This window comes from Ostrea edulis, chromosome 9 (assembly GCF_947568905.1).
Source record: "Ostrea edulis chromosome 9, xbOstEdul1.1, whole genome shotgun sequence".
Taxonomy (NCBI): Eukaryota; Metazoa; Mollusca; class Bivalvia; order Ostreida; family Ostreidae; genus Ostrea; species Ostrea edulis.
Window position 1 is genome coordinate 8,052,269 of NC_079172.1, and position 26,332 is coordinate 8,078,600.

The window sequence follows — 26,332 nt, forward strand, 5'->3', positions numbered from 1 at the left end:
AAGCACAAATTTTATTTGTTACATGTATTTATCTCGTAAATAATTTGGAAAAATTGATAAATTAGTGAATCGGGCTCTACATTTACAAAATTATCATTTACAAAATGTCTGCGCCCTTGAAGAAAAAGATAAAATTATAAAAATCATGAGTACGCAAACCAGATAAAAAACTATTCATTTCAGGTAAAGTTTTGACTGTATTCATACATGTATTTAACATGTTTAACTGTGGGATTTGTACCTTATACGTGTACTAATTCACTTAGATGGTAAAAGTTGCATTCCAGTACTAGGAATGACAATAATTACATAACACATTGTGATACACTCAATACATGACACATTATGATACACGTATTGCATGACTCTAGCTGAATACACATTACATGACTCACTTAAAAGTTGCATGTTTTCCACAGAATTATCACATGCTTTATCTTTGAAACAGTAATAATGTTTCTTACTGAAATAAATTGATTTCTACATTGAATTTTCACATGCTTTGTGCATGGAATGACATGTTTCTTGCATGAAACACTTTCTCTTTGATTTTCACAAGATTTGTACATGCACCTAACATGTGGATAACTTTATCCACCCTTTATATCGCTTGTGTATCTTTTAAATCCACGTTTTAGGTGTAGTAGTACATTGAACTTGAAGCTGTGTACGTGTAGCTATTCTTAGGGCAATAGCATGTTGCTAATGTCCAATCTCTCCGCAAACTAAACCTGACATCAAATGATAATATCACCACCACAAAACTTGCTCATTAGCTTAAATACAATCAGGGTACCAGACTGTTTTGTGTCACAATGAGTTATCAAGCTCTACACTTGTTTTCTAAAAGTGGATAAATTTTAAAACCTATTAATGATTTGTTTTCGTTCTTATGAGACATGACTTATTTGAAAAATAACTTAATTACGGTTACTATTAACTTTCCTTGTAAAATTTTAAAAAAAAAAATGTTATGGTCATTCAAATTATAATAATAGAACACAGTTTTTGAATATTGTAATTCATTCATTTAATTCCATAGGCCTACAGACTGTACTCTGTAAACAATATTGTAATTATGCTCCTGATATTTTACATCAATTAATTCTCTACAAAACTCTTTGTAATACAATGTATAATTATTTTTCCAAGTCCTAAAGAATAAAAAAGAAAATATATTCTATTCTATCAGTTAATATTTTCAAAACTTTTTTTTCTCTAAAAACTGGGACTATGGATTCTACAAAATAATGAGCATTTTTTCCCACCAAGTTCCAATTATCTGATACAAAGGAATAAATTTTCATTGGAATTAATTTGTTAATAGATGCCATACATGAAACATATTTGTAAATTGGTTGCCATATATACAACCATATACAATATTTTGATAAGCAAAGTATACCTATAACCCTGAAAATTGAAAATATCACAATTAGTTGCTGATACTATTTCTTCTATTATTTTGTTAATTTTCAACCAAATCTGAAACTGTTTATTTTGAAATAAGGTGTATAAAATGCTTTTACTACTAAGATAAAAATCCAAATACTTTTTCTTGTATTTGACAAAGCAAATGATCTGTACAAATACATGCAATCAAATTGACACAAATCACACCCTCAAAATCATGTATAATTTTCAATTTAACCAACTTTTTTAGGTTACAAAATAATGCAATGTACTTAATGTGTTATACTGTAATTATGTTACGGTCATGTTATTCTATTACATGTAAAACAAGATTTCCACCCTGATTGTGTTTTAGCCATTATGAACACTTTTGTACTATGACAGGACATGATGAGGCTGTTAAATACAAGATCCTTGGTCTTGATGGGGGCTCTTGGAGGTGCCAGGAAATATGTGTCCACTCTCTCTCCACTTGGATCAGTGTTTAACTCCATTCCAGCACCCCAAAAGTCACAGTGGTTTCTCGGCTCCAAAGAAAATAAGGTACATGTATTTTTCATAATTTTAGCTGTTTTCAAGATGCATAGTAACAGATATTGTATAATTCCTAAAGTCATCTGATTCATTTTCAGATTGAAAAAATGTAGTGCATGTAATCATGTGCTTAATCAAATTGTGAATGAAAGGTAATCTGTCTAAGGCTTATCAATGGTCATTTTATTTTGCTTTTGATAACCATTTCAATTCCCAGATTCTTGTTGTTTTACATGTACATGTATAATGCTTAATATAGAGTATGTTTACATACATGTATCATATGCCCGTGAAAAGACAAAGCAAAGGTTGAAGTTTGAAAGCTACTCAAGTAATTATTTGACTCGTAAGGTGACTTAATTTAATACTCGGGTTTGAACTCGGGCAACCCAAGTTACAATCGAACAGAGAGATTTTCAACTCCTACAACTTTTGTGACATTTGAACTCTACCCAACATTAATCCTGCCTTTTACAAGCCTAGGGTTAGTGTCCAGGTAGCAATATGGCAGTCTTGTAATGATACTCTGCAAGTGTCAGTTTGTAACGATGGATACGATTGGCTGGATATTATACATGGGAGTAAGAAAGAACATTGGAATATTCACATTATTAGTTAACTAGTTGTATACAGTTGTACTTGGGTATGAATGGAAGTCTCCCTGTATGATGGGTGTTTTGTTGTGTAATCCATGCACTCTTTCTTATTCAGGGGTTGCTTCTTGTACCTGAGCTGAAGATGAGCGAAGGATTTGACATTCTTCGCCGTGAAGTGGAACACAAAGTAGATACCTTGGTCCAAGAGGCTTTGTCTCCAGAGAGAAAACGGAAAATTGTCACCATTTTTGATGAGATGTCAAATACTCTTTGTTGTGTAGCTGATATGGTAAGTTTGATTAAAGTGCTAATTCAACTGATGTCTATTTTCTGCAAAAGTAACTAAAGTAGTTAAGAAATTTAACATTAATACCTCATCCACAGTGAATTTTAATGTAATGTCTCATGTAAATTTCACTGTAATGCCTTGTGAACAGTAAATTTTTAATGTTACAGTAATGCCTTATGTACAGTAAATTTTTTGCTGTAATTCCTTATGTAAAGTAAATTTTTACTATAATGCCTTATGTACAATAAATATTTAATGTAATGCCTTATGTACAATAGATTTTTAATGTAATGCCTTATGTACAATAGAATTTTAATGTAATGCCTTATGTACAGTAAACGTTTAATGTAATGCCTTATGTACAGTACTGTAAATTTTTAATGTAATGCCTTATGTACAGTAGAATTTTACTGCAATGCCTTATGTACAGTACTGTAAATTTTTAATGTAATGCCTTATGTACAGTAAATTTTTACTGTAATGCCTTGTGTACATTAAACACTTTATCAAGCTGTATTGTTGACAGGCAGAGTTTGTGAGAGTGTCCCATCCAGACCGTAATTATCAGCTGGCGGCAGAGTATGCAATGATTAACTTGTCCAATGTAGTAGAGAGGTAAGCAACACGATGCCCCTAATTTTAGCCACGACCCACAGTAGCCAAGTATAGTGAAATTGACCTTGTTATACGACCTTGACCCATCCATACATACAGACAAACATTCAGATTCTCCAAATATAAAATGTCTCACTCGTTTATAGTTGATAAAGAGAACAGCTGTTAATAAATGAATTTTCAGAAAACTTGTGTGGCTTAAGAAAATCACTAAGAAAACAACGCAATTCATCTAAATAAGACTAAAGTGGCAATATTCATATTGGTATACACTTTATGAAGACTGTGGTGGTGATATTCATTGATTTCTAATATAGCTGAACATGTTTTTTTTGTAAAGAGCATAAAGTTTTTTTTATACTGTTTGTAGTCTGAATACAAACACAGCCATTTACAACGTGCTGAAAACAGTGCTGGAGACAGGAGAAGATGTATTACCTATGGATTCGGTGGACAAGCGCGTTGGAGAGTTGTTTAAATTTGACTTTGATCTCAGTGGTTGTCACTTATCAGAGGACAAGGTATCAGAAGAGAGTATGATTAAGTATGACAATGTAGTATTTGGTTTTCTGATTATAAACTCCTCACACGGGTATATCTAAAAATGAATTTCCTTTTTAGAAATACATGAGGTTATGAAGTCTAAGTCAAACGTAAATTTCAGAGTCAGAATTTTTCTCCCAAAAACCTGACTGATATGTGGATATGTAATAATTATATAATATGATAACCACTCCCCCAAAATTTTGGTGTAAAAATAGACTATAAAGTGTGCAGTTATTTAATCTAAATTCAAAAGGAAAACTGTAAGAAGGATTCTAAATCATATAGTACATGATGAATTTTTTAACGATATTTATGGTATTTTAAAATGTGTTTAATACATGTATGTGTCTTTGATTAAACAGAAGAAAACTTATGTGTTTAATACATGTATGTGTCATTGATTAAACAGAAGAAAACTTATGTGAAGTTGTCGGAGAGTGTGATCATGACAGGCAACATGTTTATGGAGGGGTGTCAGTCCTCAGCCATTATTCCCAGGGACAGGCTGCCTGCCCACCTCCACTACTGGCAAGTACAAAACATTCACATCATATCAAGTACCAAACTGTTCTGTGTTTTATTTAGAGGTATGCTATAGTTATATGTAGTTAACAAATGTAATTCTCGTGCTCTTAGTCCAATGTCATTTGGCTCGGGCCAGTCATATCCTATACATTTCTACTCCAACAAATTATAACCTCAGTTGACATCCCTTATATAGTGGCACCAAGTCAAAATTATCTCTAACATGCTGGAATAACACATTTCGTGATTACTAGGTTATAAGTTGAGGAGGGGGGGATGTTCTTAAAATAGAAAAAATTATATGAATCAAACCTAGTTCATACATGTATGGACTAAACTACAAAATAAAAGAATTGACAATTGCAATTTGTTTGAGGGATATTACAAATGAATATATTTTAGGTAGGCAGTTTGCCCTGTTCCTTGAGGGATTTTGGTAAAGATTTAATTCAAGCTGAAACTTTTTCAGTGAAATGTAAATGCAGAACTTGCTCAAGCTATTAGACTTGCATGTACAGTAAATCACATTTATAGTGAAGCGCTGGGGATGAACAATTTTGATTTTTAATAAACGTAATTTGTTATATCCAAGAAGTTTATAATATGTATTAAAACTACAGGGAATGAAAATCACTTCACTGCAAGCATGAAATCATTATTACTGTATTGTAATTTAGCTAGTACATTAACCATGTTCGCTGAGCTCCCCATCTCTTCACAAATTCAACTTGTGACTCGGGTTTTTATAAGTAAATCGTACTATGGTAAAACCTGGAAATTTTAAAGTTGATTATCATTAATTTATAATTTTAACTGAATAAAGTGCAAAGTAATTTTAATGAACACAGAAGACAATGATTCTGATCAGTGTTATCAGTATGCATGTATCTCCCGTTACCATGGTAATCATTGACGCCTAACATCTAGCCCCTTCCCTTTTTTTTTAAATTTGTATTTTTCCTTTGAAACATATATGTGTATATTATCAAATAACTTAGAGTGATACCAATGGAATTTGACATTTCACATTCACCACCCAATCAAACATATTCACACACAAACAGTTCTACATGCTTAAAATTTCAGTACAGGTAACTTAGAGGTTTTAGGGATATTGAATAAAGCTCATGATGGTAAGTCTTCATATTTCAAGTCCAAGAAAATGGAATATACAGTGTGCAAAATATATTTATATAGAATAATTAAATTTTACATTTTTGTGTTTCCAAAATGTTTTTCCAGTTTATCCATTGATTTTTAAAGTCGAACAGTTTAGAATTATATGTATGGATATGGGTGCCTTTCAATGCAGTATTTTGTTCTTAAATGAGAAAGTAATCCACAGAAGATTGGGATGTTAATTTTTACATAAGCATTAGAAAATATGCTGCTTAGCAAATAATATGATAAAGAACCTTCCCTGTAAGTGTAATAATATGAAACCCTATACATTATGGCTACTGAATTTTTTATCATTTGGTTGAAGGTCGAGTACAGTCTGATTAACCCCCAAATATTTGGAAATGTCTAACTGATAGGGATTTCATTTTATTAAAAAAAAGTTGACATATACTTGTTTCTATTGCTAGAAATTGTTATCTCCAAATGTTTTGGTCTCAAAAGGAAAAGAAACAAAAACCCACAGATAAATATTCAAGATTCCACAGCTGAGGAAACCTTTCCATTTCAGAGTCTGTTCAGTAGTGGATACTGTAAACAGAGTCTGTTCAGTAGTGGATACTGTAAACAGAGTCTGTTCAGTAGTGGATACTGTAAACAGAGTCTGTTCAGTAGTGGATACTGTAAACAGAGTCTGTTCAGTAGTGGATACTGTAAACAGAGTCTGTTCGGTAGTGGATACTGTAAACAGAGTCTGTTCGGTAGTGGATACTGTAAACAGAGTCTGTTCGGTAGTGGATGCTGTAAACAGAGTCTGTTCGGTAGTGGATGCTGTAAACAGAGTCTGTTCGGTAGTGGATGCTGTAAACAGAGTCTGTTCGGTAGTGGATGCTGTAAACAGAGTCTGTTCAGTAGTGGATACTGTAAACAGAGTCTGTTCGGTAGTGGATACTGTAAACAGAGTCTGTTCAGTAGTGGATACTGTAAACAGAGTCTGTTCAGTAGTGGATACTGTAAAAGCATTTACAATCTTAATGGAGCCTGTTTGTCATGGTTTGAGAAATATAAGCATTTTAGTTGAGATGTTATGGTTTGAGAAATATAAGCATTTTAGTTGAGACGTCATGGTTTGAGAAATATAAGCATTTTAGTTGAGATGTCATGGTTTGTGAAATATAAGCCTTTTAGAGGGGATTTTATTTGATGGTTGCAGAGTTGCCAATCTTTCTGTTAAAAATTAATTTGTGGATATGACCGTACCACGAAAATGTTTGATTTTACAATGATTTATGTCATAACTCGAGATCTTGTTGCAATGTGCTATTTTTGATCTGTTACAGTTTTAACCTGGAGGGTGACAATGTAGTGATTAGTGGAGCCCATCTGGATCACTTCAATGATCAGGTAGCAGCTGGAAATCCAGATCCAAACTGTACATAGTACTTAATAGTACATACTGCTGCTATTTTGCTGCCAGTTTAATTTTGCTACATTTGTTTATAAGATGGAAATCCCAAAATTGACACTGCAGTTAAAATGAAAGTGAAATTAAAACACTGAACTTACAAATGTAGTATCAAACAAAGTGAACACTGATTTCAAACTGGAAGTCTGGAAATAGTCTGGAGGGTATTCATTAGCTATGTACAGCACTGTGGTGATATATGTTTTTGATGACAGGTAAGAGAGGCGGCCTATAGAGTATACCACTATCCTAATGAAAGCCAAGTCAAGCTGCTAGATGCTTTAATTCTGAATCGACATAACTTGGCCACAATTGCTGGATTTCCAACATTTGCTCATCGGGCATTGAAAGGAACACTGGCTGAAACACCAGGTATATAAATGTAATTCAATTGATAAAGAGTACACACGCATGCATGCACACGCACACACTAATGTACTAGATGAACACACGGATAGGGATGGTAAATCACAATATACAAATAAGTAATATTACATTGCACTGGCTTACATGAAGGTCTGTTAAAGTGTGTCCACCACTTTACTCTCTCTCTCTCTCTCTCTCTCTCTCTCTCTCACTCTCTTTTACTATTTGAGGGTAGTTTATCAAAATCAAAAAGTAAGTTTATAATTAATTTCATGATAATTACTTATCAAGTAAAATTCAATGATAGCTAGCTTACCAACTTCACCTCTTACATGTACAGTGTATATGAAACAATATCAAAGGTGCAAGTAGTAACTCTGGAGTAAACATTTTGGAGTTTATTGGCAAAATTTATCCAATCCTTTATGAGTATAGATTTATACATATGTACACTGTACAGTTGTACACCTGTCAGTGTGTGTATTAGGACTAGGTTGTATGATGTATGTACATATATATAACACCTTTTATATCAATGCCTTTTAATGTTTTATTTATTTTCTATGTATTATGTGTATAACATTCCCTTGTAAGGTATATATGCATTGTAAAGCACCTTTGAGCGTACATAGTGTATGAAAAGGGTGCTATATAAATATGGTATTATTATTATTGTTATTATTAAATGTACATATGTATGTCTGTGTATTTATGTATGCATGCATGCACATATATGTATTCACGTATATTTGCATGTACATATATGTACATATTCATATATGTATGTGATATTTTGTTTAGTGCTGAACTCATTGAGGATGTACAAATGTGAGAGAGCACTACAGTTAGATAGGCAGTTTGAATATTCTTTGAAACGAACATTATATGGACAAATATGCATAATAAACCAATCTCCTCTGTGTTTTTCAGAGCTAGTGAAGGATTTCCTGAACACTCTGTCAGAGCGCATAAAACCTATGTAAGTAATCCCTCTACTCAGTTACTATCCATTACAATACAGGTATATGGGTCAAACAGGTGAGTTACTGTTATACAGGTTAAATAGGTCAAACAGTTGAATTACTGTTATACAGGTAAAGAGGTCAAACAGTTGAATTACTGTTATACAGGTATATAGGTCAAACAGTTGAATTACTGTTATACAGGTATATAGGTCAAACAGTTGAATTACTGTTATACAGGTATATAGGTCAAACAGTTGAATTACTGTTATACAGGTATATAGGTCAAACAGTTGAATTACTGTTATACAGGTATATAGGTCAAACAGGTTAATTACTGTTATACAGGTATATAGGTCAAACAGTTGAATTACTGTTATACAGGTATATAGGTCAAACAGGTTAATTACTGTTATACAGGTATATAGGTCAAACAGTTGAATTACTGTTATACAGGTATATAGGTCAAACAGGTTAATTACTGTTAGGCCAATTCAACTTAATTAGTAGATTATCATCCGGGGTCACACAAAAATGTGGGGTGGGTGGGAGGATTTTATTTTTTAATTTTTATTTCCCGAGAAAAACCAATTAATGACAAAAGGCATCACACAAAGTGTTAATCAAGTTAACATTCAAAGAATCCTTGGTACAAGATATAAAACCAACATTCTGTGACTTAAATCATTCACTCATGTCACTGGGAAGCAAGTTTGTTTGAAATCGTAATTTTTGCGAAAATAAAAATATCGGGGCGGGCCATTTTTTGAGGGGCAGGCGGGGATAATAATCTATCAATTAATTTTAATTGACCTAATACAGGTACATGTACATTGGTCAAACAGGTGGGTTACTGTTATACAGGTATATAGGTCAAACAGTGAATTACTGTTATACAGGTATATAGGTCAAACAGTGAATTACTGTTATACAGTTATATAGGTCAAACAGGTGAATTACTGTTATACAGTTATATAGGTCAAACAGGTGAATTACTGTTATACAGGTATATAGGTCAAACAGGTGAATTGCTGTTATACAGTTATATAGGTCAAACAGGTGAATTACTGTTATACAGGTATTTAGGTCAAACAGTGAATTACTGTTATGCAGGTATATAGGTCAAACAGGTGAATTACTGTTATGCAAGTATGTTAGTCAAACAGGTGGGTTACTGTTGTACAGGTACATGTATGTAGGTCAAACAGGTGAGTTACTGTTAGATGATTTGCTAGAACTTTGATTATAGCAGCAAAATTATGGGGACGTTAGATTTATTTGATATGATATGAAGACAATGATATTAAATTATGTGATAGTGGTTGAGCTGTTTGATATGATATGCTGGAGACAGTGAGATATACATGTATATGATATGGTGAGGACAGTGGTTGAGGTATTTGAAATGATATGGGGACACTGCATGGTTTAAGTATTTGATATGATATGGGGACTGTGGTTGTGGTCTTTGATATGATATGGGGACTGTGGTTGTGGTATTTGATATGATATGGGGACTGTGGTTGTGGTATTTGATATGATATGGGGACTGTGGTTGTGGTCTTTGATTGATATGGGTCAATGCTTGATCTATTTGATATGATAGGAGGATAGCAATATGATACATATATGATATGAGGAAAGTGGTTGATCTATATGATGTGATATGGGGGCAGGGGTTGAGCTATTTGATATATAATGGGACAATGGTTGAGGTATTTAATATGAGTTGAGGACAATGGTTGAAGTATTTGATATAAGTTGAAGACAATGGTTGAGGTTTTTCGTATGAAAGATATGGGACAATGGTTTAGCTATTTTATATGGTAATAAGACAGTGGTTGAGCTTTTTGATATGATATGATGGGACAATGGTTTAGCTATTTGATGTGACAGGGACAATGTTGAGCTATTTTATACCATTTTACTTCCAGGGCAGAGAAAGAACACAAAGAACTTTTGAAGTTAAAGAAAACAAGAGGATCGAGTGGTGACATGGTATGTTGGACAAGATAATCACAAAGCAGACAAGTTTCTCAGTTTTACATTATATATGATAGGTATGAAAGAAAGGGTTGCCTTAAAATGCAGCCATTTAAATTTCTCAATGTTTCTTAATTAACATGTATGTGATCAATCTAATTCAAATTAGATCCTTTGATCCGCTCATCTACTATTGCTACACATTCCCATTTGTAGCAATATAAGATGAGTGGATCAAAGGATCTAATTTTGATTAGATTGCATGTATGTGTATATATATTTCTCTTCTGACACTTTGTATTATCTATTGAATGTGATTCTTGTGTTGGAATCAAAAATATCAAGTATAAATGATTATCATGGTGTTGATGATATGTTTTGTCATTATAATAATAATGTAATGGTATGCACAGCAGGATTGTGGTTTAACTTTTTTTCAAATTTGTAGGTGCTGAGGCCATGGGACACACCATACTACTCGGCTCTTGGGCGACATCTCAAGTCAGTAGCTGTCACTTTTACCCTTAAACTATGAGACTTATTTCATATGCACAAACTAGAAAGAGTTTCAGAAAATGATTTAATGTACAAGCTGTTTTTTTTTGTTTTTTTTTTGTTTTTAGATACAACATCAGTGGAGATGAGTTTGCCCCCTATTTCTCCTTGGGTAACTGTATGGAGGGAATTAACATTGTGTTGAAGAGTTTGTATGATGTTTCTCTTCAGACAGTGGAACCACAAACAGGGGAGCTGTGGTCAGATGATGTCTATAAACTGGTGAGTAGACATAACTGTGATCAGATGATGTCTATAAACTGGTGAGTAGACAGGGAGAGATCTGTGGTCAGATGATGTCTATAACTTGGTGAGTAGATAGAACTGTGGTCAGATGATGTCTATAAACTGGTGAGTAGACAGGGAGAGAACTGTGGTCAGATGATGTCTATAAACTGGTGAGTAGACAGGGAGAGAACTGTGGTCAGATGATGTCTATAAACTGGTGAGTAGACATAACTGTGATCAGATGATGTCTATAAACTGGTGAGTAGACAGGGAGAGAACTGTGGTCAGATGATGTCTATAAACTGGTGAGTAGACAGGGAGAGAACTGTGGTCAGATGATGTCTATAAACTGGTGAGTAGACAGGGAGAGAACTGTGGTCAGATGATGTCTATAAACTGGTGAGTAGACAGGGAGAGATCTGTGGTCAGATGATGTCTATAACTTGGTGAGTAGATAGAACTGTGGTCAGATGATGTCTATGAACTGTTAAGTAGACAGAACTGTGGTCAGATGATGTCTATAAACTGTTAAGTAGTTACTCAGTACATACATGTATCATTTCTTGGAAGCAACCCTAAACAATAAAGTAGGTGAAGGCTCAAGCAAACTTTCCCGATAAACCTTCTAAATGAATTAGTTTTTACATGCCTGACATAGATACAACAATTTATGGTATAGCAAGTCTCCCTTCGTCTGTTCATCTGTATGATAGCACATGGGTGGTCAATTAAGAGGCTAGGAACATCAAACTTAGAACACATGTTCTCATTGATTTGAGGGAGAAACCTATAGTTTTTCAATGTGACAAGGTCAAGGTCAAACTTAAAGGGAAAAATTTGTAGGCATGAAATGAAATAGAGGCAGTACTAAACACATGTTCTCAGATGCAACTCCTCAGAAACCGCTCTGACAACAGATTTTGTTCATAATTTGTAGGATTGTTAGTCACAATGTTTAGTTGATCATATTTTGCCGCAATTTTGATTCGACAATTTGTACAGGAGTTATGGGACTTTGTTGAATTTGTACATGCTACACTATAAGAACACTTTGTGGACGCAACTCCTCAGAAACGGTTTAATGGATTTTGTTCATATTTTGTGGGATTGTTAGTCATCACATGTAGTTGATCATATTGTGCCGTCATTTTGATTCGACAGGAGTTATGTTTTGTGCTTCAACTTTTTTTGTGGCAGTGGGGGACATGGTTACGTGTAGCAATCTTGTTCAATAAAGTGTTCTTTTTCTCATACTGAGTCTGTTCATTCCCGCATGGTCATTTGGAACTCGCCTAACACTATCGAAACATTGTTGGTCAACATGGTGCTTACCACGGTAGTCATGGAGGAGGAAGACAAAATATATTTTTTGATGACAAGAAACTGCTGACATTTCTGAGTTAAACGGTGACAATTTTATCAAAATTGGACATTAAATGTTCCATTGAGATTTTTATTTCACCACTCTTTCGGGGGGAGACATGTTGTATTTGTACTTTCTGTCCATCCGTCACAAAATCTTGTGAATGCTTCTCCTCCTATATGGCTTATCTGATAGATTTGAAACTTTGTACAATGCTTCATTACCTCTTGTAAATGTACATATTGGTGCAACAGGAGGATCCAATTATTTTCCTAAAAGTTATAGTGGATCTAAGAGGGGTGGAGGATGTGAAATAGCTTGTGAACACTTTTCCTCCTATATGGCTTTAAGTTATCAGATACATGTAGATTTGAAACTTTGTACAATGCTTCATTGCCATTTGTAAATGTGCATATTGTCGGGACAGGAGGATCCAATTTTTTCCCTAAAAGTTATAGCGGATCTAAGAGGGGTGGAGGAAGTGAAGATAGCTTGTGAACACTTTTCCTATATGGCGTATCGGATAGATTTGAAACTTTGTACAATGCTTCATGTGCTTATTATTGGGACAGGATAATCCAATTATTCCCCTTAAGTGGATCTAAGAGGTGTCGAGGATGTTAGAATAGCTTGCTAATACTTCTCCTCCTATATGACTTATCCGATAGACTTGAAATTTGTACAGTGCTTCAATGCCATTAGCAGATGTGCATATTGTAGGGACAGGAGGATCCAATTGTTTTCCTTAAAGTTATAGTGGATCTAATGATTGGAGGGTGTAAAATAGTTTGTGAACACCTCTCCTATGTGGCTTATTGGAGTTCATGTCTATGATTCTGCTTATGCTTTCTTCTCCATACCATGCATTACATTAAGGGGAGGGGGTTTCATTTGGATCACTTCCAATTTGGGGAGCTGGGGAGACATTTGTTTTTCTATTTTTATCAAGTCACCATATAACTCAGAAATGTCAGCTGTTTCTTGACAGAATTTAAAATTTTCAATAATTTTAGTACAATTATTGCAGAGATACTATAAAAAGAAGTCAGTTTGTACATGTACTATTTGTTGGAAAGTTAATTATTGGCTCATAACTCTGATATGTAGCAATAAAAATGTTCATTGACTGTACATGATTTAATTTATTTTCACCCCATTCATTCCACTTTAAAATGATATCATTTTCAAATTATGTCTTTCTTTTTTCATCACAATGTTTCTGCATGTAAAAAGTGCTGAAAGAGTCTGAAATAGTTTATCAGAATACTAGCACCTGATTGGAAGCTGTTTAACAGAGAAATAGTTTATCAGAATACTAGCACCTGATTGGAAGCTGTTTAACAGAGAAATAGTTTATCAGAATACTAGCACCTGATTGGAAGCTGTTTAACAGAGAAATAGGGCATGGATCTATCCACAAAATCTGCACCAAGTACATAAAATCAACTGAATAACTGAGTATTAGAATATTTACAAACAGTATATATTGATAATCCAAAGTATAGCTCTGCCACAGTATTATGCTACAACACTCCAAATGGACTCTCATTATATATAAGGACCATAAGAAAGTACAATTTATTGATTAACATGTGTAATAGGAAGGGAGAAAATGCAACGGACCAGACCGGAATTCAAACCTGGGTCCCCTGAATCTTTAGTCAGGTGCTCTACCAACTGAGCTAACTGGTCACCGGCGATCGAACCCGGCTGACCGCTACACACACTACACGCTACCCACACTACACGCTACACACACTACACGCTACACACACTACAGGCTACCCACACTACACGCTACACACCACTGTAATAATTTATAATAGAAAGGTGTCAATGTGTACATAGTAACAATTTCTCTTTTCTGACTACAGGCAGCAGTGCACAGTACCGAGGGAGTTCTAGGCTACATCTACTGTGACTTATTTGATAGACCAGGAAAACACATGATGGTGAGAACATCTTGTTTAATGCTAGTACTCGTTTTGTTTGTTGTTGCAGTGAGGGTTCTTTATTGGGCTATCTCCCAGCGAGATACTGACATATCCAAAAGACATGTGACTTTCGCTTGTAATCCCAGGCAAAGGAATTATGACAGTCATATGTCCACTGGGGGATGGTGGGGGGGTCATACCCAGGACCTCCCAAAGGAAATTCCCTATCCAGTAGACTTCCATGACTGGTTATCATAGTATGTGATATGTAGACATGTAGTGCATTATTACTTGAAGTGTAATGGATGGTATTTAACTCAGAAATTTCTTGCACATGTACATAATATGTACAGTTGTACTTGCATCCTCGATGAGCTTTTTGACAATTTGATATCATCTGTTGTCCATTTATAATTGAACATTTTACACTTCTTGATAACTACCATTTCAATTCTTTTCAAATTTGGTATGAAGCATCGTTGGGACTTGGCTGACACAAATAGTAAATTTCAGGACTCCTGCATCCCAGGGCCTTAGGGGCAAGGCAAAAACAGCCAAAATTCGACCAATTTTCAAGAATCTACTCTACAACCACACATTTATAAGAAAAATAAAATGCATAGAGCAGGGAGGCCTCTACCAAAATTGTAAATTTCATGATCCCAGTGGGTAAGGGTTTTGGTTCCAGGGAGGGGCCAAAATTGTTACAGTGATTATTGTCTTTTATCATTTGAAGGACTTCAATCTTTAATTTTGCTGATGCAATATAAAAACTAAATATATATTGAGGAAAAACAGGAAGGGATGTACCAAGATTGTGAATTTTTCAACCTGAGGGTTTTAACTCTAGGACGGATATAGATTAGTCATATTGTGTTAATATTACATAATTATATATTATATCTTTCATCAGTATAGGCACTTTCGGGGGCATTAAAGTTTTAATAGTGAGCGAAGCTCGCGTCGCGAAGCGACGTGACGAGCTCGCTCCAATGATTACACATATGAGTCACATGATTTGCTCTTTATCAGTTGAAAAAAGATGAGTATCACCCATAATGCTTCTGGAAAAATGTCGCCGTCACTGCGGTATACTTCATTGACAATCCCGCAATTAAAGTAATTAAATTAATTAGATTGTTTAGAAAGTACCATAAACGTATTTAAATTCCAAACAAGATTTCTCATAGCTTAAATGTTTTGTGTTTGCTTGGTTTGAAAGAAGAAGAAAATTGCAGCTAATATGACGTCACGATGTAACTGTTTACATCCACCGCATGATATTTCCTGCGTTACATAAAGAGGCGGATAAAATGTCTATAAGTCGTGTTTCAAGATGTTAATGGGCTTCGCTCGTCTCAACGGTCACACCATACAACATATTAATACATCTTGTTTTATAATAAGATGTTTTATACTGTTGCTATTAAATATTAGATATGTGCATGTAAGATGTCTTTTTCTATGAAATTTAAGAACTGCAGTGTGCATGATAAATTAATTTTCTCTTATAAAGTGTGTGATGTCATAATTCAGCAGTGTTTCCCTCATGTTTTGAGAAATGCAAGAAAATGAGCAATACCAAGTTTAGCCTAAGAAAAGGGCAAGTTCACGTGCTGATATTAGTAATGAAAGTGTGTTGCATGTGTTCTATGTACATGTATTTGAATGGGGAAAAAAACTACCAAGCAAAGACACTATTTTGATCTGATTTGGTAAAATATTGGCTTAATCAAAACATAAAACATAATTGTGTAATGTTGATTATGATAATTATATGAAAAAAATGGTCTGAATATTTCATGGGTAAATGCATCTCAACAAGATTTAAAATTTTGATATTCCTATCATTACCTTGATATTGATGTGATTTTACTTATTTTTTTGATGGTGTTAAAATGGATGTATTATTTGAATTTCTGTCTACACAGGACTGTCACTGTACTATTCGCGGGGGGAGGGAAGAAGAGGACGGCGGGTACCAGCTCCCCATCGTGGTTCTGAACTGTAACCTAACCCGTCCCCACACCAACGCCCCCACTCTGCTGACCCCCGGCCTCATGAGAAATCTTTTCCATGAATTTGGACACGCCATGCACTCCATGCTGGGAAGAACAAAGTATCAGCATGTTACAGGCTTGTATTTATGAATTTCAATCATGAAATTTGACATTGCTTCTTTACTTAAACAATATTTTAGTCAAAATGAATGGGATTGGGCAGCAGGCCTTCATCCCTTGCTTCTGGCATGCAAATTCATCACATTTGAGTAGTATACTAATTTCGATTGTTTTGGCACAGTATGTAAATTTGAATTCATCATTTATCACACAGGGGCTAAGCCCGTTTTGGGCCCAAACTCTGTGATACCATAAATATAGATATTTATGGTATCACAACGTTCGGGCCCAAAACGGGCTTAGCCCCTGTGATTGATCAGGAATGATCATTTTCGTGTGAATTAATGTAAACCAATCACTCATTAGGGATGATCATTTTCAGTGTAGGTTACAATTGGAAATTAAATTATGTTCATATATACATATATATATATATATATATATAGTTCAACAATGTTAACAGATTAATGTACTAGATGACGTTCATTTTACTTTGGTTATTGTTTTCATAATATGTGAATTAAATTCTAAACTGTTGATATATTTGAATAGTTGATATATTACTTTAAGCTGTAAACAACTTAATAACATGACAACGTTTCACATTTGTTTAGATAATTTTCTGGCTACTGTTAACAGTTTGTTTAGATAAGATAATTTAACTGCTGTTAACAGTTTGTATAGATAAGATAATTTAACTACTGTTAACAGTTTGTTTAGATAAGATAATTTAACGACTACTGTTAACAGTTTGTTTAGATAAGATAATTTAACTACTGTTAACAGTTTGTTTAGATAAGATAATTTAACTGCTGTTAACAGTTTGTTTAAATAAGATTATTTAACGACTACTGTTAACAGTTTGTTTAGATAAGATAATTTAACTACTGTTAACAGTTTGTTTAGATAAGATAATTTAACTACTGTTAACAGTTTGTATAGATGAGATAATTTAACAACTACTGTTAACAGTTTGTTTAGATAAGATAATTTAACTACTGTTAACAGTTTGTTTAGATAAGATAATTTAACAACTACTGTTAATAGTTTGTTTAGATAAGATAATTTAACCACTGTTAACAGTTTGTTTAGATAAGGGCTATTCCAGAAATAAATACATGGTGGGGGGGGGGGGGGGGGGGGGGGGGTCGGGAGGCACCTTTTGTATATACCAAGCACCCATAAAAAAAAATAAAAAATTACCCCATGACCCATCAAATTAATAAACTCATTTTACAATGACCCATCTAATAAAAAAAAAAAACTAACCAGACCCACCACAAAAATATTTCTAAAAATGAAAACGGTACAAATCTCGCGAGGTTTTCGGGACAAACATTCTAGTCAATGACGCAGTAATGCCTTTGCGACATTGTATCACAGTAGTTCTGAAGAAACGATGTCACATCAACAATCAAAGGCATCTATGGCGGGAATGTTGGAAAGATTGGGAGTCCAAATGATGCTATTATCATGAAATGGGTGTGGATATGTTTTTCCACGAATCGTTCGTCTTCTAATGGAGCCCGCGCCCGGAGGCCTCTATATCACCATCACACCGACTGATAAATATAACGCATCGGTACCCTCGTATAAATCAACTAAAGTTTGCCTATTTTTATTAGAAAACGGAATACCTATTGGTTTCAAAATATTCCCAAAATCGATGCACTGTAAACTGTAATAATCTACAGAACAGAGTTCGCTGCCATCACGTCCAAAGGGACCCTACTAAACGCGCCTCTATTTTGAAGAGTGCCGTAATGGAAAGTTATGCGCTGCAAAGAGCGACAACTCGAATAGTTCTATGTTACTTCCGATTTCCGATTTCGAAAGCAGCATTTCGAAAGCACGTTTTCAATTTTCCCTCCGACGTTTTGTAACCAACATGACAAGAGCGACAATAAAAATATTCTGAAAACTCAACACCCACGTGGCACAAAATAAAACAATAGAAACTACCCACTACCCATAATAAATATTTTTTTAACAGTTCAACCACGGACCAATTAAAATATGAAAAAATACGACCACCCACACAAAAAAATATCGTTTGCCGCCTGACCCCCCCATTTGATCATTTCTGGAACAGCCCTAAGACAATTTTCCAGCTACTGTTAACAGTTTGTATAGATACATTAAGATAATTTTCCGGCTACTGTTAACAGTTTGTTTAGATAAGATAATTTTCCAGCTACAGTTAAGAATTTGGATGACTTAGATATATTATTGAGGAAGCAGTGAGATGTTTCTGACAGTACCATTTTAATATTTTTACAGGTACAAGGTGCCCCACAGATTTTGCAGAAGTTCCTTCCGAATTTATGGAGTTCTTTGCTACAGATCCCAGAGTGAGCAAACTTTACACCTCTCCCTTCTCCTTTGTTTGGGTCACTTGAATCACTTGGATGATCACCTGAAATCCGTACTTATTTGGTATTGTCTGGCATAAACTTTGAAACATTGTGTACTTCTTGTCAAAATCTTTTAGACCAAATGTAACAAAAATTGGTGTGAAGCATTTTTAGACGTAGGAGATTTAATCTTGAAAGGACTTCCTGTTTACCCCAGAGCATGTGACTGGCAACAACTGAGAGTGTAGATTTAGTAAGCGTGGAGGCCTCTAACATAGTTATAAAATTGATGGCCCCTGGGTCAGGCCTTCAGGTTTTTGGAAAAAATATGGATACACCAAAGAGCTACATGACAGATCCACCCACAACAAGAACCTTCATTTTACAGATCCACCCACAACAAGAACCTTCATTTTACAGATCCACCCACAACAAAAACTTTCATTTTACAGATCCACCCACAACAAAAGCCTTCATTTTACTGATCCACCCACAACAAGAACCTTCATTTTACAGATTCACCCACAACAAAAACTTTCATTTGACAGATCCACCCACAACAAAAGCCTTCATTTTACAGATCCACCCACAAAAAGAACCTTCATTTTACAGATCCACCCACAACAAGAACCTTCATTTTACAGATCCACCCACAACAAGAACCTTCATTTTACAGAACCACCCACAACAAGAACCTTCATTTTACAGATCCACCCACAACAAGAACCTTCATTTTACAGATCCACCCACAACAAGAACCTTCATTTTACAGATCCACCCACAACAAGAACCTTCATTTTACAGATCCACCCACAACAAGAACCTTCATTTTACAGATCCACCCACAACAAAAGCCTTCATTTTACTGATCCACCCACAACAAGAACCTTCATTTTACAGATTCACCCACAACAAAAACTTTCATTTGACAGATCCACCCACAACAAAAGCCTTCATTTTACAGATCCACCCACAAAAAGAACCTTCATTTTACAGATCCACCCACAACAAGAACCTTCATTTTACAGATCCACCCACAACAAGAACCTTCATTTTACAGAACCACCCACAACAAGAACCTTCATTTTACAGATCCACCCACAACAAGAACCTTCATTTTACAGATCCACCCACAACAAGAACCTTCATTTTACAGATCCACCCACAACAAGAACCTTCATTTTACAGATCCACCCACAACAAGAACCTTCATTTTACAGATCCACCCACAACAAAAGCCTTCATTTTACTGATCCACCCACAACAAGAACCTTCATTTTACAGATCCACCCACAACAAGAACCTTCATTTTACAGATCCACCCACAACAAAAGCCTTCATTTTACAGATCCACCCACAACAAAAGCCTTCATTTTACAAATCCACCCACAACAAGAACTTTCATTTTACAGATCCACCCACAACAAAAGCCTTCATTTTACTGATCCACCCACAACAAAAACCTTCATTTTACAGATCCACCCACAACAAGAACCTTCATTTTACAGATCCACCCACAACAAAAGCCTTCATTTTACAGATCCACCCACAACAAAAGCCTTCATTTTACAGATCCACCCACAACAAGAACCTTCATTTTACAGATCCACCCACAACAAGAACCTTCATTTTACAGATCCACCCACAACAAAAGCCTTCATTTTACAGATCCACCCACAACAAAAGCCTTCATTTTACAGATCCACCCACAACAAGAACCTTCATTTTACAGATCCACCCACAACAAGAACTTTCATTTTACAGATCCACCCACAACAAGAACCTTCATTTTACAGATCCACCCACAACAAGAACCTTCATTTTACAGATCCACCCACAACAAAAACCTTCATTTTACAGATCCACCCACAACAAGAACCTTCATTTTACAGATCCACCCACAACAAAAACCTTCATTTTACAGATCTACCCACAACAAAAACCTTCATTTTACAGATCCACCCACAACAAGAACCTTCATTTTACAGATCCACCCACAAGAAAGACCTTTATTTTACAGATCCACCCACAAAAAAAACCTTCATTTTACAGATCCACCCACAACAAAAACCTTTATTTTACAGTGCAGGTTTTGGTAATGTCTTGCTACATGGACATTTTAAATACCTTTACTTTTAATAGTGCTATTTTTTTCTACACATAATTGAGTGCTTCCATCTCTGAATTCTTGCATCACCACCTCAAAATTTTATGGTGGAAAAATTCCTAACATAAATTTCTACAGCACTTGGGTCAATATAATGATATACCTTTGAACATCTATTAAAGCCCCATGTGAACTGAAAACTCACACAGTCAATTTCAGTTGTTGATGTAGCCATGTTAAGTTGCCAGTCACTTCGACAACAATTAGGTGCATGTAGTTACTCAATGTGTAAAGCTCCAAACAAATTTAACAATTTTGTTGTACATGTATATGAGAATCACCATGGTCGTCCTTTTATTTGTCCATAAACCTATCAACCAGTAATTTTAATTACATGTATTCACATTTGTGAGATCAATCAAAGGTCAATCAGTAAGCCAAATTTTTCTTCTCAACCCTGCATAATGTAAAATGTCTCAGTTGTGAATTATAACTAATCAGTTACTACTGTGAATTATAGCTAATTACTTCTGTGAATTATAGCTAATTACTACTGTGAATTATAACTAATCACTACTGTGAATTATAGCTAATTACTATTGTGAATTATAGCTAATTACTACAGTAAAGTATAGCTAATTACTACTGTGAAATATAGCTAATTACTACTGTGAATTATAGCTGATTACTACAGTAAAGTATAGCTAATTATTACTGTGAATTATGGCTAATTACTTCTGTGAAGTATAGCTAATTACTACTGTGAAGTATAGCTAATTACTACTGTGAAATATAGCTAATTACTACTGAGAAGTATAGCTAATTACTACTGTGAATTATGGCTAATTACTTCTGTGAAGTATAGCTAATTACTACTGTGAAGTATAGCTAATTACTACTGTGAAGTATAGCTAATTACTACTGTGAAGTGTAGCTAATTACTACTGTGAAGTGTAGCTAATTACTACTGTGAAGTATAGCTAATTACTACTGTGAAGTGTAGCTAATTACTACTGTGAAGTGTAGCTAATTACTACTGTGAAGTGTAGCTAATTACTACTGAGAAGTATAGCTAATTACTACTGAGAAGTATAGCTAATTACTACTGTGAAGTGTAGCTAATTACTACTGTGAATTATAGCTGATTACTACTGTGAAGTATAGCTAATTACTAATGTGAATTATGGCTAATTACTTCTGTGAAGTATAGCTAATTACTACTGTGAAGTGTAGCTAATTACTACTGTGAAGTGTAGCTAATTACTACTGTGAAGTATAGCTAATTACTACTGTGAAGTATAGCTAATTACTACTGTGAAGTATAGCTAATTACTACTGTGAAGTATAGCTAATTACTTCTGTGAAGTATAGCTAATTACTACTGTGAAGTGTAGCTAATTACTACTGTGAAGTGTAGCTAATTACTACTGTGAATTATACTGATTACTACTGTGAAGTATAGCTAATTACTACTGTGAAGTGTAGCTAATTACTACTGTGAAGTGTAGCTAATTACTACTGTGAAGTATAGCTAATTACTACTGTGAATTATAGCTAATTACTACTGTGAAGTGTAGCTAATTACTTCTGTGAAGTGTAGCTAATTACTACTGTGAAGTATAGCTAATTACTACTGTGAAGTGTAGCTAATTACTACTGTGAATTATAGCTGATTACTACTGTGAAGTATAGCTAATTACTAATGTGAATTATGGCTAATTACTTCTGTGAAGTATAGCTAATTACTACTGTGAAGTATAGCTAATTACTACTGTGAATTATAGCTGATTACTACTGTGAAGTATAGCTAATTACTAATGTGAATTATGGCTAATTACTTCTGTGAAGTATAGCTAATTACTACTGTGAAGTGTAGCTAATTACTACTGTGAAGTATAGCTAATTACTACTGTGAAGTATAGCTAATTACTACTGTGAAGTATAGCTAATTACTACTGTGAAGTATAGCTAATTACTACTGTGAAGTATAGCTAATTACTTCTGTGAAGTATAGCTAATTACTACTGTGAAGTGTAGCTAATTACTACTGTGAAGTGTAGCTAATTACTACTGTGAATTATACTGATTACTACTGTGAAGTATAGCTAATTACTACTGTGAAGTGTAGCTAATTACTACTGTGAAGTGTAGCTAATTACTACTGTGAAGTATAGCTAATTACTACTGTGAAGTGTAGCTAATTACTACTGTGAATTATAGCTAATTACTACTGTGAAGTATAGCTAATTACTACTGTGAAGTATAGCTAATTACTACTGTGAAGTATAGCTGATTACTACTGTGAAGTATAGCTGATTACTACTGTGAAGTATAGCTAATTACTACTGTGAAGTATAGCTAATTACTACTGTGAAGTATAGCTAATTACTACTGTGAAGTATAGCTGATTAAGTTTCTGTTCACATTTATGGGTTGTCCCATCCTGTGGCATTATTGTAGTTTATTGCCTATACTGAAAAAATAACAAATGTCAAAGCTACAAATCAGAAAGTTGCAAAGGCCAACGTAGGGAAATAAGATTTTTGACCATAAAATGGCAGACAAGGGACGTAAACTTTGGCGAAGTGTTGACACATGTATTGTTTTTCCATCCTTTTTTTGGTGTATGCCACATCTATATAATGCAATGCCATAAACATTTTTAAAAGAATTAGACTTTGCACAAATGTTGCTTATTTATAGTCATTTGTATATAACTGTCTGTGCTACGTTTTGGTGTCGGGAGCCAGAGAGGACCACCACTGTTCTGCTAGAGTCACTGGTTAAAATACTGTTACAGTTATTTGTCCCAGGCTGTAACTTGTAATGTAGAGACCTTAGAAGTATAAAAATATACTAGCGGATGTTCAGTACAGCAGTAGATTGATTGCAACTCAGACATATGGACCTATTGTTGTTGCAGTTGATTGCTTTCATTTTAAAATATATTTTATTAAAGAGCATCTCTATGAGACTCAGCTTGGGTGTGCTACATATATATCTTTACTGATGTCAGTCAAAATATCGCAACCAGGCCTGGAGGTTAAAAGAAAATGTTGAGTATGTTTTCATACTCAAACTCTGTGCTCTAAATCGTACTCATACGCCAAAGTGAAGGTTATAAAACTTTTATAAAATCATTCTCGAACTCAAATATAGAATATGCTCAATATTTTTCTAGTATGTTTCGGAGCTTGATCAGAGTTGTACTCAAAACAAACCTGGCTGAGTACAGTAAAAGTTTTATAACCTCCAGGCCCGACTAATTCTCGCTGAGATTAATTCCGTACATGTATTTGACCCTATCTGAATGTTTGTAGGTTATCAGTTTGTTTGCTCGTCACTTTCGTACGGGCGAACTGTTGCCAATGGATGCCATTCTGAAATTTTGTAAAGCCAGCAATATGTTTTCAGCCTCGGTAAGTAGATTTACACACACATAGTAAAATTCTCTGAATTCAGAAAACATTGTTATTGATTAGTCACATTTTTTACATTTTACCTGCATCTTCCAAAGTGATGTATGAAATGATGTACATGAATGAAAATTCCATTATTGAAAAAATATTTCAAGTTTTGGATAAAAAAAAAGAATTATGCAACTTTGAAAGCAAATGAAAATTCCTGCTGGATTTGAACTTGCAATCTGTGACTCTCTCATATATTGACATAATCACTGATTCACAAAGTAGAGACAAGCAATTCAGGATAAAGTTGTGATGCCTTAAATTTGGTTAATACATATACTGTACTACGGTACCATAAAGTCATTTTTTGTGCGGGTATTTAATTCTGGCTTATTTTGGTGATTCCTAAAGACTCATCAAAATAAAAATAGCTAAATTTAAGTACATCAGTATACATATACATTTTATAAATGGATAAAAATGAGTTCATCAAAATTTTATCCACCCAAATTAATGATATACCTTGTAGACACAAATTCACCAAAATAATTTGTGTCCCGATAAAAAGAGAAACGACTATACGGTATCCCAAACAAGGAAAGTCAAATGGTGTTGTCACACCTGACAGAAAAGAAACTGATAGACAATGTGTTCTGTCACTGGATCATTTCACTAGGTGTTGAATTGTAGATTATATATTATAAATCTAATTGTACCTGCTGTCAGTTTGGTAATGTAACATGATAATTGATGATATTTGTACTTGCTACCAGTTTTGTAATGTAACATGATAATAAATTGACGATATTCTAACTAGGAAATGCAACTCCAAATTGTATACTCCATGCTGAGCCAGAAACTTCACGGAGAATATCCATTAGGCAAATCCACAACTGAGCTGTACGCAGAAATCCACAATCAGTACATGAGCGTCCCCTACGTGGAAGGCACTGTGAGTTGATAAAGCTCTGTAGCATACGACCACTGTCGTCATTGTTTGGGTTAACATAAAAGTAGATACACTATATGTAACATGAAAACCAATTTACTGTTTTATGACATTGGTACCTATTTGACATTTAAACCGATTTATTGTTAAAAAACATCGGAAGCAATGCATGCTTTTCGCTATTACATACTTAGATTTTTCTCTACATGTATGTTTTGTTTGTCAATGATTAAATACTGTTTAAATTGAGAATATGGAACTAACATCAATTGGATTACGGACAGAGTATGGGTCTTAACAACAACTGAAGTATGAGCACTTACAGCAATTGGATTACTGACAGTTTTAATATGCAAGTTTTTTTCTGTGCACACTGTTTGCGACATTCATCTTCCATTTACTTTTAAAAAAAAAGAATGACATTTTATTATTATATTCTTTCAGATTTTTTTATGCCCTTGTAATCATAGATTCCGTGGCATATATTTTTTGGTCTGTTTGTTTGCAAAATCTAACAATGGCCTTAACATTTGAATGAATGGTTATGGGCTTCAGATTTCATATGTGTATTCCTTGTGACAAAACCTTTCTTTTGGTACCAATTTTTTTCACCTTTGACCTTCATGTTGTTTGACCAATTTCTGAAAAACTTTAACCTTGGCTATAACTTCTGAATGGTTATTGATGGTGCTTTCATGTTTTTACATGTGTATTTCTTTTGACAAGACATTTGTTTTAGTAATACATATAATGTAATATTTGACCTCATTGACCTGGGAGTTTGACCTACTTTTGAAAAACTTAACATTGGCTAGAACTTTTGAATGGTTATTAATAGGGCTTTCATATTTCACATGTGCATTCCTTCTTGTTTTTAATATAGATACTTTCAGTACTTAAAA

General features: G+C 34.4%; 1 protein-coding gene across 1 annotated transcript; it reads left to right on the forward strand.

Moving 5' to 3' along the window:
- The first annotated feature begins 76 nt into the window (after positions 1–76).
- LOC125657922 (mitochondrial intermediate peptidase-like) lies at positions 77–25,457 on the forward strand. The gene is made up of 17 exons (XM_056148440.1): positions 77–183; positions 1,798–1,956; positions 2,659–2,832; positions 3,359–3,447; positions 3,818–3,968; positions 4,403–4,521; positions 6,978–7,041; positions 7,318–7,474; positions 8,399–8,447; positions 10,365–10,428; positions 10,862–10,914; positions 11,037–11,190; positions 14,434–14,511; positions 16,425–16,629; positions 18,894–18,964; positions 24,395–24,493; positions 25,299–25,457. Exons 2-17 carry the CDS (start codon positions 1,801–1,803, stop codon positions 25,440–25,442), a joined length of 1,827 nt encoding a protein of 608 aa, XP_056004415.1. The 5' UTR covers positions 77–183; positions 1,798–1,800; the 3' UTR covers positions 25,443–25,457.
- The last annotated feature ends 875 nt before the right edge of the window (positions 25,458–26,332 follow it).

What these genes read in the sequence shown, in the direction of transcription:
- LOC125657922 (XM_056148440.1), top strand. Translation starts at nt 1,801, where the DNA reads ATGATGAGGCTGTTAAATACAAGATCCTTGGTCTTGATGGGGGCTCTT. An exon ending in TTTGTTGTGTAGCTGATATG is followed by an intron (nt 2,833 to 3,358) that starts GTAAGTTTGATT and finishes TATTGTTGACAG; the next exon opens with GCAGAGTTTGTGAGAGTGTC. An exon ending in TTGTCCAATGTAGTAGAGAG is followed by an intron (nt 3,448 to 3,817) that starts GTAAGCAACACG and finishes TACTGTTTGTAG; the next exon opens with TCTGAATACAAACACAGCCA.